The sequence below is a fragment of the Barbus barbus genome (assembly GCF_936440315.1).
Source record: "Barbus barbus genome assembly, chromosome: 40".
In the NCBI taxonomy this organism is placed as follows: domain Eukaryota; kingdom Metazoa; phylum Chordata; class Actinopteri; order Cypriniformes; family Cyprinidae; genus Barbus; species Barbus barbus.
Genome location: NC_136718.1, coordinates 21785393 through 21801983, shown reverse-complemented (window position 1 = coordinate 21801983; position 16591 = coordinate 21785393). Strand labels below are relative to the sequence as shown.

At 35.4% G+C, this 16591-nt stretch overlaps 1 protein-coding gene across 4 annotated transcripts in view; it reads right to left on the bottom strand.

Moving 5' to 3' along the window:
• The window catches only part of LOC306859174 (pleckstrin homology domain-containing family G member 5-like), a gene marked incomplete at both ends in the record, with an annotated part of 65229 nt that overhangs the window by 14134 nt on the left and 34504 nt on the right, over nucleotides 1–16591 (bottom strand). For all 4 annotated transcript variants that reach the window (XM_079400071.1, XM_079400072.1, XM_079400073.1 and 1 more), the window contains 6 exons: nucleotides 8012–8178; nucleotides 9270–9406; nucleotides 10248–10339; nucleotides 10704–10773; nucleotides 12219–12318; nucleotides 12777–12918. In XM_079400071.1, the coding sequence (XP_079256197.1) occupies nucleotides 8012–8178; nucleotides 9270–9406; nucleotides 10248–10339; nucleotides 10704–10773; nucleotides 12219–12318; nucleotides 12777–12918 (708 nt within the window). The remainder of the gene's footprint in view (nucleotides 1–8011; nucleotides 8179–9269; nucleotides 9407–10247; nucleotides 10340–10703; nucleotides 10774–12218; nucleotides 12319–12776; nucleotides 12919–16591) is intronic.

The following is a 16591-nucleotide window of genomic DNA, read 5'->3' as shown; positions in this document are numbered from 1 at the left end:
GTCGGATTAATTCCGCTTTCAGAACGGTCACGTCCGTAACGGAGAAATGTCCGTCCGTAACATTGATTTTTTTCCCTCTGAAACACAAAAATGAATATATTGAAATATGTAGGACTATATTTTACGATTTGTGAATAGTCAACCCTTTCAATTAGGCAACTATTGTTGCCTCTGGGGAGTACATTGTAGATCACAAAAATACGTTAAAATAAACTTAGAATAAAATAAGTTTATAGACTGATACTTTACTGATGTCTGGACTCTACGTTTCAGGTTTTGACTGCGAATGTCACGTCTATAATCTTTGAAATACATGATTTTTTTTTTTTTTGTACAAAGTTGTGATGGTAGTTTTTGAAACACTGCTAAAAAAGGAAAAGAAAAAAAAGCACTTTTTCAAAACTGATTTTGTGAATGTTCATTACATAGTGATATAATTGTGTGCTCACCATTTTCATTGTATGATTGTAATGTTTCATATACTGTTTTTTTTATAAAGAGAATAAAATATATTGGGTAGAACTGAGTTAAGTGCAGCTAAGAGCAGAGTTCTGGCCCTCTGCAACCACCCAAGTTTCTCATGTGGCCCCTTGGGAAAATTAATTGCCCACCCCTGCTCTAAGTGCACTTTAATAACTCAATGAATAGACTTTAATAACGCTAAATAATGTTCAATGCAGCCGGGGTTTAACACTGGTTGAGTTTACCAGCACTCAAATCAATTCCACTTCAACCTAGTTAAAATATTACTGCTTACTATAACATATTCCTAAACTTTCCTGTCTGAGACCCTGATTCCCGTCAACAACAGACTGACCACTGGGAACTGATGCATATAGCTTCCTTTTTAAACCTTCTCTAGACAACATAGTTCGGCTGAAGAACATGAACCAGTGTGAAGATAAGAACAGCTTTTGATCAAGCTTTGAATAATGATGAAACAAACAAAGGGAAGTGGGAGAACAGTTTAAGTGACCAACACTTAAGCCACAAAAACATGTTAGACAAACACCATTCTGCCAGGTCACATTTCATCTCCTAACTTTACCTTGAGTGTCAACACAGGACTAGTGTCAGGGCCAACAACACCCACAATGTTACCCACTTCAATTAGTCAAAGCAGAGACAGAACAAAGAGCCATTGAAGCTTAAGGACAGACGTTTAATCAGTGATCAAAACCACGATACGACCTTATCATCTGACGAGATAGCACAGTCTGTCTAGCACAGGGGCCTAAACTTGTGTCATCAGTTAGCGGAATGATGCTAATGGCTTTCCATTACGTGCACATTCAGCTTCCATTACACAGATACGTAACATCTTCCCACTCAATACAAACATTTGCTCAATGAGAAATACAGTGGTGTGCAATCAAAATGATGCTATAGGGATGGTTAATAATTGACGAAGCATTCATTGAAATATGAATGCTCAAAATGTGGCTACATGCATTATGAGTAACTCTTGCTTTACCTGACACTTTGTTGGCGATGGACTTTTGAGAGACGCTTCACCAGACAGACTTTCAGGATTCATGTGGAGGAGATCCCAACTGTGCCATGAGGACAGACGTCCAAAACGTACCATGATCCAGCCTGGATGCCGTTTCTGACCTCGCTCAAACACTAAAGTGCACGTCCTACTCTAAACTTCAGCAGTCAACATCCAGAGAAGAGGCCAAAAAAAGGAAGAGACAAGCAAGAAATCCCCACATGTGCTCAAGGTCTGGATGACAGCGAGTAGTTTTTAAGCTTTTGCTTTGTGACTTCATCAATCCACTCCTCCCATCTCCTCCAAAGTCAGTTTCCAAATCACAGCACACAACAATCACACACTAGATGCTGATCCCTCCCCCAGCAGTACTCACAAGATCCTTACAGTATGGAAGTATTAGTTGAACAGGTGAGCGAGTTTAGGTCATGTTTCAGCACAACGTCGAAGGAAATAAACAAGAAATTACATTTGATTGGCAGCACATTTAAAATCACAATTAAGCATTTTATAATTACTATAACAAAAAAATATTGTACTTATTTCTGTAATTAAACAAAGATTTAAAATGTGAAGTACTGCAATCCTTTTAGCATTTAACTTTATGATTGATAAAAAAACTAAATTATAAAGGAATCTGCACAAATGCAAATGTGTCAATTTCATGCAGAGAAGCATTATCCCACTTTACTGCTACATATATATATATATATGTGTGTGTGTGTGTGTGTATGTGTATGTGTGTATGTGTATGTGTATGTGTATGTGTATGTGTGTGTGTGTGTGTGTGTGTGTGTGTGTGTGTATGTGTGTGTGTGTGTGTGTGTGTGTGTGTGTGTGTGTATAATAATGGGAAAAATTGTAGTATTTGCTGATCATACAACCTTTATGCTAATTTAAAAACAGCTAAAAAGAAAAATGTCTAGACATATTATGATGAGCATTTTGAGGAAAAACTAGACAAACTGTCATAAGTCCTAAAACTGACTTATTTTAGTAAAAATGTTTTTTTTATGTAGATTAACACCAAACCATTTTTGCTAGAAAAGGGTGGTTTTGTCGACATGGCTATAAAAATTAAAAAACCAAAAGCAGTGTTGACAAACAACGAATCGATTACATAGCAGCATTCAGTGTTCAGTAAATGCCTTGCTACATTACAGACACTACTAATTCTTCATTTTTAAGGTGATTTATGAGAATTTGCTTGCTTTCCACACAATGTGTGCTAAGAAATTTTACATCATTTTAGATTCACCCCACTAGCTTCCCATGAAGATAAGACCCATTTTTTGCTAGAGTCATGTTATGTTCGATTGTCTTCGAACAATGGGTGTTAATGGTCAGAAACTAATTGCATGGTAATTGTGTTAACTTCACAAAAGCATCAATCACATGTGGGAGTTTGCTGCTTGAAGAGCTCTTAACAGAGGAGTGCTTTGTTGATATCCCAGGTAAATAAATGATTACTACTGTTTGCATTGGTCTCTTGCTTAATGAGAGAGACTGAGAAACACAGATCTGCTATATTTTTCCTAAAGCTTGCAAGAATTATACACACCTTAAAACAACTTGATCCTTTCATTTAAAGAGGGAAACCGATGCAGATTAAATCTGTCTGCTCCGATACTAACCTCTATGCTGTGATATTAATACACTTTTGAACCAGTCTCTTATCAGAGGTCAAATAGGAACAGGAAAAGGCTCATTTCCTGCAGTTAGTCGCAGCCGACAGATGATGTGCAGTTTATCCAAACCTTTGATATTCTATTGACTGAGTTATGTTTGATCAAACACATCGTTTCTCTATTTAACACTCCTCTTTTGATATAATTTTGTAGAGAAAACTCTGCAGTCTCTGAAGACAAATGTTTCTTAAAAGCCAAATATGTTAGCTTCTGTATAGCTATTGATTCTTTTGCAGGCTAATGAAAATAAGGCAATATATGTTACAATGCAAAGTAAGCCTCATTGGCACCACGGCAGAATAAATCAACCAATCAATGAATAAATTAATAAAAAAAACAATGCAATATATCTGTTTTTTTCCTCCCATGTGGCACAGACCGTATATGACCCACAAACAAAGAAGCACATGGATAATGATGTTCTCAGATCAGTTTCAGGACTCATTCATATGTGGAAATAAATCAGAAAAATGTAAAAATCCGCCATAAAAGCGGATATTACCCGATGAAAGTTGTACATCAGTGGAAAAAAAACAACAGTGGAGAAAGTCGGCAACTCAGGTGGACACCAACATTTGCCCAGGCTGCAACGAGAGCTCTCTTCTTTTGACTCTGTAATTGTTTTGCTGACCATTAAAGATGGTGCTGAGAGCAAAAGCTTGTATTATCATTTTGTCTACATCCATTGTAAATTGCACTATTTTTACTTGCTTTTCAGCCTTTTTTTAGGGGTCAGTACATCTACCTTGGGTTGTTTCGCCAAGAGTATTGCGTAAATTCAGATATTGGATATAGGTCACTTTTAAAAGATGTAAGACGATCGTCAAAAAAAAAATCAGTTACAGTCAACAAATCGGAATTGGGCATCAAGACCTGCAGTTCAAATGCAGCCTTAGAGACACAGCAACAAAACACAAAACAAAACAAATAAATGCAAAGCAAGTTATGTCATTTAGCTTCTCATTGGACAAATAAATAAATACATAAATGCAAATCTGGTTGAGCCATTTAGCATCTCATTTAGGAGACAAGTAAATCAGTTTATCCAAAAATGAAATTATACAACACTACTACCACCACGACCAATATTATTAATAATAATAATAATGTTATTAATAATAATTTTTTATTTTTTTATTTCATTAGCACTACTACTACTATTTTTATTATTTATATTATTGTATGAATTTATTATTGCAATTTATTATAATATTCATTATTATTATTATTATTAGTAGTAGTAAAATTTCTAGGTGTTGGAAAAAGTATGACTTATGGGGTTAAAAAAAGATTTATTTTTAAGACAGACCACTTTTCAAACTAAATATTTCACAAAAATACGTTTGTTAGAATTTAAATGATTAAATCGAAAATACAAATAGTTAAAAACAACAACAAAACAGTCAGTTAAAAGTCAATGAGCAAAAATGGCTCAGAAAAGTGATGTTAGAAAAAATATCCTGAAGCCACTTGGTTTGTCATCTAATGCAATGCTTTTATAGATAAATAGTTAGTAGCTGGAGGTGTCTGGCATACACAACATGACCAAGATTCACTAAATCCATCATCTATGCCTCTGTGCAGTGAGGGCCCCTGAGGGCCACGGGGTCTTCTGATCTAATCACCTGTAGTGTTGTGTAATACACCTCTCAGGTCATTACACATGTGAGATTGCTCTACTATGTGTCTGTGTGGGTGAATGGTGCCGCTCAAATGCCAGCTAGCATTATCAGTCTGAGTCTATTTGAATAATGCAACAGAGGCGGAGGTTAAAGGTGAAGAGGGGAGACGTGAAGTCGAGGTCTCTGAGGTGAGAGATGAACCTTACGCAACAGGACAGGCTTAAAGCGACAGAATCACAGCGTGCATTTAAAACTAAACACCAATGGTAACCACACTGTGCTTATACATATTTATACACATAACCACTAGAGGGCCGTCATATTTAGGCAAGTTGATGTCAACAGAAGGGCCGGAGCGAAGCTGCAACTGCAAAAACACGACTTTCACCTGAAAACCTGCTTTCGTGAGACACTCATCTTTCAGCTCCTGGGAGCATAAAAGTCACAGCGCTACATCAAACGCTCGCGCTTCAAAGGTCACTCCCCCACCGGGGTGGATCTGGCCAATCAAACCTCAAAGAGGAGTCCTGGTGTCATCGCCGCACCAATAATCCGAGGGGTGATGGGTTCCTTTCTAAAGGTCAGGCTTTGGTGAGGGGGCAAGACACAGTGGGTGAGTTACCACATACAGGTCAAATGCGCTCACAGACAAAACAGAGCAGTTCTCATAAAAATTCCAACGGAATAGTTGGCGGATGAGCTGAGAATTCCATCAGCGGGAAACGAGGAGGTCGGAGGACATCAGCAGACTTTAATATAGATCACTGCTACTGCCACATCTATAAATCTATCTATATATCCATCTATCCAATTCTGCAAGCACACATTAAGTTGATCAAAAGAAACAAAGACTTTGTTAATAAATGCTATATTTTGGACTTTCTATTTATCAAATAATCCTGATTATCATTGTATAAACATTGATAATATGAAATGTTTCAATGGCAGGGAATCAGCATATTAGAATGATTTTTGAAGGATCACAGGAATAAATGTTTTAAAATATATTTAAGTAGTGTTCTCAATAGAGAGCTCTTATAAATTGTACAACTATTTCACAATATTACTGTTTTTACTGTATTAAAGAAATACAGACTTGGTGAGCATAACAGACTTATTTTTTTTTTTTTAAAAAACTTTTTTTTTTTTTTAATCTTACCGAACTAAACTTGTACATTCTTTACAATTCTTTGCTGTGTTGACCAAAAATAATTTACTACAGTCTTGACTGAACTAAAATATTATATTTCATATACAAATAAATAAATATTATTTAAAAAAAAAAAAAAAATTATATACATCTTTTTTTTTTTTAATCACATAAAATTACTTAAATCTATCAGGACGCCACAAAATTAGGTTCTTGATCGTGTTAAATTTATTGATAAAAAGTTACATCAATTAAATGGCCATCAAAGTTCTTAAAAGACCATATTTTTTAGGAAACATTTGAGCTACATTGTGCGATTAGCATATAATAAAAACTACAATAGGAATTGCGTAACGGAGAGATAAGGAATGCCCTGCTGGAAAACAAGGGGGTGGTGGAACTTACAAATTTGGAAATTGATACCAGTATGCAAACTCAGGCTGATCGTTATCAAAAAAGTGTGTGTGAATCCAAAACCACTAGCCTTAAATGACACCAGTGGCGACGTCTGTGAAAGCAGAAACCGAAATAACAGCCATTCTTTGTATTAAAATCGATGGAAAAATAGCTTTAAAGAATAACATCACACCTTTTTTAAACAAGCTGCATAATTTGAAGTACAGTATCTTTCCTGAGTTTCTATTCTCCATCCAAAGAAGAAACCGTAATTACTACAAAACCTAGAATTTTCCTTTTTGGATTGCAAACTGAACCTTTTATCACAAACAAAACAAGTGTAAATGTAATCCCAAGTCTGATCAGTAAGAGTCTGTGTTTTTTCCAAAAGGCCAGTGTTATAGAAGAACTAGAAAAACAAACCGGGTCTGATGCGTAATACCTGTGCAACACTCATCCAACACGTGTAGACTTGTTTTATGCCGTTACGTAACCTACATCCACACAACGCCAAGCAAAGCCTGATGGGATGGCACAGCCTACACCTGAATGCTCTGTTCTCAAGTTTTTATTGCTAAATCTGACGATTCAACCTCAAATCACAGTAAAAACCCATGAGGTACATCGACAGCCTTCAGTCCTACAGGCTGCATATCCATGTTTGTACACGCACGCACAAGTACGTTCAGGCTTGTCTTTCCATGAATCCAGCTTTACGGAGTATCACGGTGCAGCTGGGAAAATCCAACCCCATGATGTTGAAAGAGTCACCAGTCATTTCAACAGAAAAGAGCTAAAAAAACAAACAAACGCCAGCGTCAGTCAGAGGGTCAGAGTGTCGTATGTGGCGGAGGATGCACTCAGTAAGCTTCCTGTATGAGGTCATGTGCTATGCTTAAAATGATTTACAACAAACTGGCACCTTAAAAGGAAGTTCAAGATGGACTGAGATGTTTAGAAATCAAGAAAGAGAGGGACGCATGAATTTAGAGCCAACTGGGTCAGCAAACATTCTGATTTTACACAAATAAATTAGCCAGTCATAACAAAGATCATTTATGTATAGAAGTCTCAAAGTGGCAAACAAGTGGCCTGTTTACCTTTAAAGGGATGCAAAATGGTCTTGGTAAAAATAAATAATGGCTAAAAAAGGACTTGGTGTAATAAAATTAAATGCTGTAAAAATGCAAAAAGTCATTTAAAAGTAATTTAGGCCATGTGTTTAAAAACATATGTCAAAATGAAATGAAAAAAAATAATAATCCCATACAAAATTTTTCGAAAACAAAATCTAAAAAATAAAATAAAATAATTCCCCCACATGTAAAAAATAAAAAGTGAAAAAAGAAGCAGGAAAAAAAAAAGAAAATGCATTTTAGGCCATGCTTCTAAAACAGAAATAAAATAAATATAACTATACATATAAAATAAATATAAATATAAAATTAAGTAAAATATAAAAATAAAAGATAAGATAAAATAACCCCCTACTATCTAAACACACAAGGGCCATGTTTCTAAAATGGATACGTGACAAAATGTTTCTAAAACATAAATAAAATCTAAAAAATGAAATAAATCCCCCACACTATCTAGAGGGAACACTATAAGGACTTTTGAAAGGCATGAGTGGCTGTACACAGGAAGCAGCAGCATCACTGACCAGTATGTCAACGCTCTCCCGCCGCGGCAGGGACCCCTGCTCGGCCCTCTCACTGCCCGGAGTGAGGATGTAGACGCTGCCCCCTACTGACGTCTTCATGTTGGGTAGACTGAGAGAGTGCAGATCCTTCACGCTCTGCTCCACCTTCAGCTCATCGCCGGGCCGAGCTGCAGAAAAACAACCTTTGTAAGAAATACTCATTTAATCCTATGAATGTGAACAAATCATATTCTGAAAACACTGATTATAAAATAGATCTAACAATACTTTATAATGGATAAATGTTTCACTGCACAAGAAATCAAATGACTTCAAATGTCAAATCCTAATAAAATATAGTTAAAAAATTAAGGAAAATTCCAGTATGTAATAATATATTAATAAATAATAACTTTAACACATGGCTTTGAACGGCTATTTGTTTTTATGAATCACAATTTTAAATATGCCATACCAACATTACAATTACAGATTATTATTGATATTATTATTATTAATAATAATAATAATAATAATAATAATAATAATAATAAGTATTGTGCTTTTGTTATTTTTAAAATGAATAATTCCTGTTAAATTAAATAAAGTAATTTAAATTAAACATATCAAATAATAAAAAAATACAAATAAAGCAAGACCAACACTATAAGGGAGTAAAATATATTCATCATCACTGAAATCCGCTGTTAGTATTAATAAAAGTAACAGAAGGTCCTCAACAGAGCAGATTTTCAGCTTGAATGAAACTCTTCAGTCCAGCTGCTAATGTCCCAATCATTTTAATGCTAACCCTCTCTTTGTTCTCACGTCACAGGCTGTGTATTACTCAAGCGGCCGTCCAGCACCTGTGGGACGTCTGTGTCGGCGTGTTTGCGTTATCTGATTAAAAACATGGGGATGGGGATTTGTAAAGACAGGCACATGGCTGCATAGTCACGAAAAGCATTGTGTGATTGTGATGATCTACTTGAAGAAACGGCACGTCCCTGTGAGGCTCCTTTAGATGCATAAATCTAATGAAGTGTAATTGGTCACACCTCATTTCCTGGGAAACTGTCTGACTCTGTGGACACAATGACGGCTGTGTTGTGTAATACAGAGATTCGGTGTATGTTCTGAACTTCAATGCCGTAAATGTGTAGGAAGAAAGGGTAATGGGAACGCTGACAGCAAGATTGAAGTGATACGTTTTCACAGTGATTAACTGGAAACGAAGAAGCTGGCACCGCAGAGGATGTGTCACACTTCAAACTCTTACCTTTTACTTTGAGGTAATGTCCTCCGAAACGATACGCCTCAAAGTGGAGTAAGAGTGGAGTGTTGGACTGGTCCAGGAACAGATCCACTCGGGATAATTCAATGCCCTTGCGCTCAAAAATGGGTCCGAGCACTTCTCTGAAGAACAATAAAATGAGCAAATGAGCTTCACAGATAAAATGAACAAAGCAGAGTTATGGAAATTTACCATTAAATTAACACCCATTTAAAGATTTAGACATAAAAGCTGCAAGAAGAAATGGTGCTTTTATTTGAAAAGCTGGCATGAAATACATGAATACTTTTTGTGCTTTTAATATTACAAAATAAGTTTTACATTGCAAGGTTTAAAATAAACTATAGTAAAGGTAAAAATGCAGACTGTTCCTTATATACTATAATTCAAAACATTTCTTAAGAAGTCTTAGGAGGCTGCATTTGACCAAAAATACAGTAAAAACAGCAATATTCTGAAATATTATTAGAATTTAAAATAACTGTTGTATATTTGAATGTAGCATCATTACTCTTCAGTCTTCAGTGTCACATGACCTTTCAGAAATGACTTCAATATACTGATTTGCTAATCAAGACACAATTCTTATTATCATCATCATTCAAAACAGTTGTGCTGCTTAATATTTTTATGGACACTGTAATCATTTTGATGAATAGAAAGCAAAAAAAACAAAAATAAACTGCATTTATTTGGAATAGAAATCTTCTGTAAAATTATCTTTACTGTCACGTTTGATCAATTTAATTAATCATTGCTGAATAAAATAATTAATTTCTTAAAGTCCAAACTTTCGAAGAGTACTGTATATTCAAATGAATTCTAACCTAAAATATATTGATTACGCAACATTTAGTATAAACTACCTATTTAACAGAAACACAACAAAAACTGATTTTATTCCTCAGCTGGTAGAGAACGGTCCAAGGTTGCTGGGGAACACAGATTTGTTCTCTGACTTACCGTAATGTCTTCTTTTTGACAGCGGGGACGATCTCTGTGTCAATGTCTATGTTGAGGTCAAACTTGAGGCTGAAGCACTCCTTCCTGGGGTCCTAAAGGGGGCGTCAGAACAGCGCTGGTCAAAGGTGGGCGACAGACAGAATGCTTCCAGCCATTTACCACGAACTCTAGATGTGATCAAGATATCTATATCTATATACCACCACATCCTGGGGCTGCTGATGATTCAGAGACGTGTCATTTCCTGTACACTATCTTGGATAGGGGAGCCCACATACAAGTCTATAAAGATACTTTACAAGACTTGTACAGTAAAAATATTGGGAGAGTATATTAATATAATATGTAGGATGTTAATGAGCTATACATGCTTGTTTTTAGACTTATCAGTGCATACAGTCAGCTAGGATTTCAAAAGTTTCCCATGAGCCTTTGCAAAAGGAGGTCAGCACTCACATCAGTGTGGCGTCGCCGGGGCTTTTTTCCTTCTCTGCTTTTCAGCTTCATGCCTCCTGTCTTCCGTTCTCTGTTAAAAGACAGAAAAACACAACAGACACATGAGGAGAATGGCCATGGCATCTGTATCTGACAGCATCACTGTATTTGTAGTGCTGAACAATCTAAAAACTTTAATTGCAATTTTGTGGTACAATTTGTGCATGTGATTTAAAATAAAAAATAAAATAAAAGCTCCAGGTTTGCAAGGCTGCACAATTTGGACAAAATTGTGATTTAATAATAATAATAAATATGAAACAAAACAAGAACTATTATTGCAGCAATATTTGACTGTTAAATAAAAAAAAAGGTAAGTAAAAATAATATTACAATAAAATTACAATATTAATATTTCTGGCTTTTAATTTATTTTCAAATGCAAAACTATTGTGGTTTTATATTTTTATTGGGAAACGGAGTGCTTTAAAGCTTCTCTTTTGTTGACATAAGCACTTCTCCCTTCTCATATTTGGGAAGATGGCTGGTGCATGTTTCGCTCCCTAATGCACATTATGTGCCCCAAAATCACAGCGCTTGCAGAGATGAATTGTTGTGGGGCATTTACTGCAAAGCAAGCCGCTGAAAACTCTGGATCAGCATGGATGCTCGCGGGATGCTCGCGGGTAAATGAACACATGAAACTTGCATTGTGTATATTTAATTCACATCCTTGACGAAATGAATATTTATTCTGCATGCAGCTTTTATGATGACATTAAGAAATTGCACAAAATATTTGTAATTTTTATAATTAAAAGAGATACTTTTGCATTACAATATTTAAAATAAACCATAGTGAAGGTAAAAATATATACTTTTACTAATACACTAGTTCAATATATTTTTTCTTAAGTACTATTACACTCACAGAGGCTACAGTTATTTGATTAAAAACATAGCAAAAAAATTATATTTTGAAATATTATTAAAAAAGTCTACTTGAATATATTTAAAATGTAATTTATTCCTGTGATGCAAAGCTGAATTTTCAGCATCATTACTCCAGTCTTCAGTGTCTCATGAGCCTTCAGAAATCATTCTAATATGCTCCTTTGCTGCTGAAGGCACATTTATTATTATTATCAATGTTGAAAACAGTTGTGCTGCTTCATATAAAGTGATACTTGCACTTTGAAACGTGCATTGCATGTATATTTATATTTATTTATTCACAGCCTTTACAAATTAAATCACACCGAGTGACATATTGTGATTGTGGTTTTTATTTAAATTCATCATGCAGCCATAGTGATTTATTTCCATTTCTCAATTTCATATTGTCCATGCGCATTTCGCTCTCATTCAGGTATGCAAACACTTCATGCATATCATCTTGATTCAAACAAACAAAAAAAAAAAAAGTTTTTGCATCACTTTGTTGTGCCTCTCTTGGTGTGTATAGGCTGTAAGATTCAATATAGTTATTTGAATGTTGTGGAAAGGTTGTGGAAATGTTGTGGATCACTGACTGACCCTCGTTCAGTGCTTCCTTCTTCGTCTTCATCCAGGTCTGGAGGGGGGCTCATGCGAGGGGGACAGGACCGAATGGACACATTCCGCGCCAGGATAGAACCTGACGACACAGATGTAATTGATCTTACATGCTTCACTCTTTACAGAAATGTCCGCTTTATAATAGGTAAATCAACCAATAAACTAATTACTACTGGTACAGGGATGGTGTACAATAAAAAAAAAAATATATATTCTTCTAGATTCATCAAAAAGAAAAATATAATATTTATAATATCTCAAAAGAAAAATATATAATATAAACAAAAAATTTAAATAATATCAAAAAGGTGAAGTATCTTTAATTATCAAAATAAATTAATATCAATTAAATCAATCATGAACATTTTATACTTGTACTATTTATATTCAGCATCTGTTGTTGGGTGATTGAATTTTACTGGTAATTATTAGTTATACAAATAACTAAACATCCATTCTGAGACTTATTTGTATGAAACATAAACATGTTTGGCAGAGGGTCACATTAAGTGTGTTTGTGCCTGCAGGGCCGTTTACCTTGTGGCTGTACGTCGAAGCGAAGATGCCTGTCAAAGTGCATGGTGTCAGACTCATCCAGGTGACAGCGAGAATCACATGACTCGCACAGGTGCAGGGGGCCTTTACCGTTCAGTTCCTGACACTCGGGATGATGACACACCTACAGGAACAGAGAGAGAAATCAGACATCAGACGCTTTGAGTCACTCAGGGTCAGGTTCATTGCACTTCATCACACCAAAAAAAAACCTTGCATGCCCTTTCTGCAGCTGAAGTCACTCTGTCGGTTTTGAACTTTCTCTTCTGACAGTTCACAACATCATATACAGTCCCAAACGCAACCATACAAAGACAAACATGGCCAAAAGAGACCGTTTAGACCTCACACCAATCCAAAAACAGAGATGAATGGTTTAGAAGAATTCACGTGCCATGGTATTTACATGGTTCTCCAAAGGCCTTTCAAGAATACCACGATTGCATATTTGAAAAACCATTGTTTGTGATATCATTTACCATGTTTTTGGACATGTACTAGGGTAAAACCAAGATATAACCGTTTTCTATTAAAATATAATTTAAAATGTAAATATTCCTGTGATGCAAAGCTGAATTTTCAGCATTTCTACAACAGTCTTCAGTGTCACGTGATCTTCAGAAATCATTCTATGCTAAATTCTTAGTATCTGTAGTATATTTTTCGAGATTCTTGGATGAAAAGAAAGTTCAGAAGAACAGCGTTCATTTGAAATGGGAATCTTTTAATACATCCTTGCTGAATAAAAGTTAATTTCTTCCAAAGAAATCTTACTAATCCCAAATATTTAAATGACTCTCCATTTAAATGTATAGAAAAATAGTATGAACTTTTAGATAGTAGAATGCTCCAAAGATTCAACCAATTTTTGTAAAGTGCAACAACGGCAAAAAAAAATAATAATAATAATTCACCATATCAAGTGCTCCTTTAGTGATAAAGCCAAGGGTTGCTTTGTTTTGACAAACAAGTCATCCCCTAAATCAAGCTAAATTTGCACAAGCAGCTCTGAAAAGTTAAAATCCACGTGAAAACCAAGAACCACAACTAGTCTCTTGTGCATACTGTACACCATGTCTGAAGCTTGCCGTTTTATATAAAAGCCTCGACTGCCACACCTACTCAAGCTTAATCCAAATCCCTCCGAATGACTCATATTGAAACACATCAATCAGACGACTGTCCCCTCCTCTTACCTTCCATATCATGGGATGTGTGCAGGCCGCCCCATTTGTAGGACACCGGTCCATGGAGGCAAAGGATAGCACTTCAGTACAGTTGCACACCCCAAAACCTCATGGAAGGGTCTCAATTCATCCCCTTCCCCCAAAGAACCAACAAGATTTGGTCCAATTAATCTTGGCCCACCCCCTCTGTGTCTAGTCAAGTTAAGCGCTCATGGGGGCAGGGTGATTTTAGGGTAGTCCTGGTCTTCCCCAACAACCAACTCAGTCTTCAGATGTCCAAAACCCCTCTAATCTGAGGAACTAATCATCCGTGCGCTCTCATGAACCCATCTGATGGGGCGGTGGAGATTAGATTTGGCTCATCTCTTTCTCAGACTGGACTCCACCTCAAAAGGAGGAAGAAAGGCAGTCTCGGCTCCATAAAGTTTTTAAATAGCGCTTGCTTTTAAATGGGCCTTGTTGTCTGTAATAGGCATGACATGGTCTACCACAATGAACATAATTAGGTTAGGTGTACTTTCATGTTTTTCAGATTCAAGGGCTTGCTGGGACTTTGTGCAAAGCTTCAGCAGCTTTAAAGGCACGAATGGTCAAATATGGAGTCAATGTGACTACACAAATCACTTTAGGCCAGAACAAACTTAATTTGTGCATGCTTGGATGTCCGAGTTTTACATATTTGGATAAATGTGGAAATTAATTGGGAAAATGTTGCAAGAACTGCAAAGCAAGCAACAGTTTGGGGTTTCCATGGTCATAGCACGCTCTAGGGCAAAGGTTTTCAAATTGGGGTTGGGGGATCTTGAGGGGCCCGAAATTGGAGTCTTCTGAAAATATAAAATAAAATAAAAAAATTCCGTTTTATAAAATTTTATAAAAAAGTGATATTCAATAATAAATAATATATAAAGATATAAAATAAAGAATTAAAAAAAAAAATGAATTTAGAAGGCTATGAGCAGAGTGTTAGTTTTTGAAACAAAATAACATTCAATAATAAATCAAATATGAATAAATAAATAATAAATATAAACAGAATTTAGAAGGCCACAAGGGAAGGGGAGTCTGCAGAAAATTTCAGTTGAATAAAATAAAGATTTTAAAAAGAATGCGAACAAATTTTGCTGAAGCTTTTTGGCCAACAGATCACAAAGGTCACCAACAACAGTACGGATGGGTCAAAATCCGTACAGCCACCAAGTGAAGTAGACAGGTCAAAACATACATATACATAAACAACATGACACACGACAGGTCATTCCTCTTTACAGTAAAACTTCCTGCAGTCGACAGAGATTCTCCGAACACAGCAGTCAACAGAACAGCCTGTTTGCTCATGTAACGGTGTGTTTGTTGTGAGCCGCTGCTATGCCAACTGTCAGGAAAAGAGTTTGGAGAGCAGAGCTGAATCACCGGGAGGGACTCATGTTCTTCGACGAGTTACGGCACATTCGTCTGGAGGAGAACGAGGGACTCACTGTTTACGGCCCAGCTGAGAGTGTGAACCTGACCGCGGGGCAGTGACATGAGGCGCACAATCACGTATTCACACGCGCTCATTATTACAGTAATGTGATGGAGAGAGGTGATGAAAGAAATGGAGGAAGTTGAGGTGAAAAGTTGAGTAGTTCTGCATCAAGTGAGCTTCCTCCCTACTTAGGCAGCTATCTTCTAAGATGGCATACTACTGATTTGAAGCGCTCTACACAGGCAGCAAGTGTCTAAACACATTTAGTCTTTATGAAATGTACCCTACAAAACTCGACTCCAATTGATTCCAATCATTGTTATAGTAACTAAAATCTATTAAAATCATTTTAGTAACTGAAATATAGCAGAAATATATTTACAGTTATATATTTATATTACAGTTAGCTGCCAAGACAACATCTAATTTTTAAGGACTAAAAAAAACCACTAAACCTTAAAATAAATTGAAAACAAATGTATAACAATAAAAGCTAATTCAAAATATTAAATGATACTAGATAAACCAGGGTTGAGGTGCATTCTGGGACTGAAATAGAAACATTCTGACTTTGCTTCTGCAGCACATCCATAATTTTGTAGGTAAGACAACAGATAAATGGCCAATATTAAAGTTTTATACAGTTTTGTATAAATTATCTAAAAATAAAACATCTAAGACTAAAGTTGATTTAAATACTAGTGTATATTTAAATGCTATAAATTAAGCATCACAACATTATAATTGCATAGTTAATTTTGAGATTTGTAACAAATAAAATTGCATTTGAAAGTATTATGAAATTAATGCATTTAAAATGAACTAAAAGTGAATTTATGGAACCTATTCCAAATGTAAAACTACATCTCTACCAGTATTATTTTATTATAAAAAATTAAATAATAATAATAATAATTCATATTTTAAATTAATTATTATTGCTTTTCATTTTGATTTTAGATAAAGTTTTGACAATTGTGTTGCATTTTTATCTACATAGTTTTTATTAAATTTAGTTTTAGTTATTTTAGCACATCAAGTTGAAATAAGAAATGTTACCTTGCCAACAAGCTGAAATAATTTATGCATTTTATTTAGTAAACGTTCATTTCACTTCAAGAAATGTATTTATGATTTTAGTT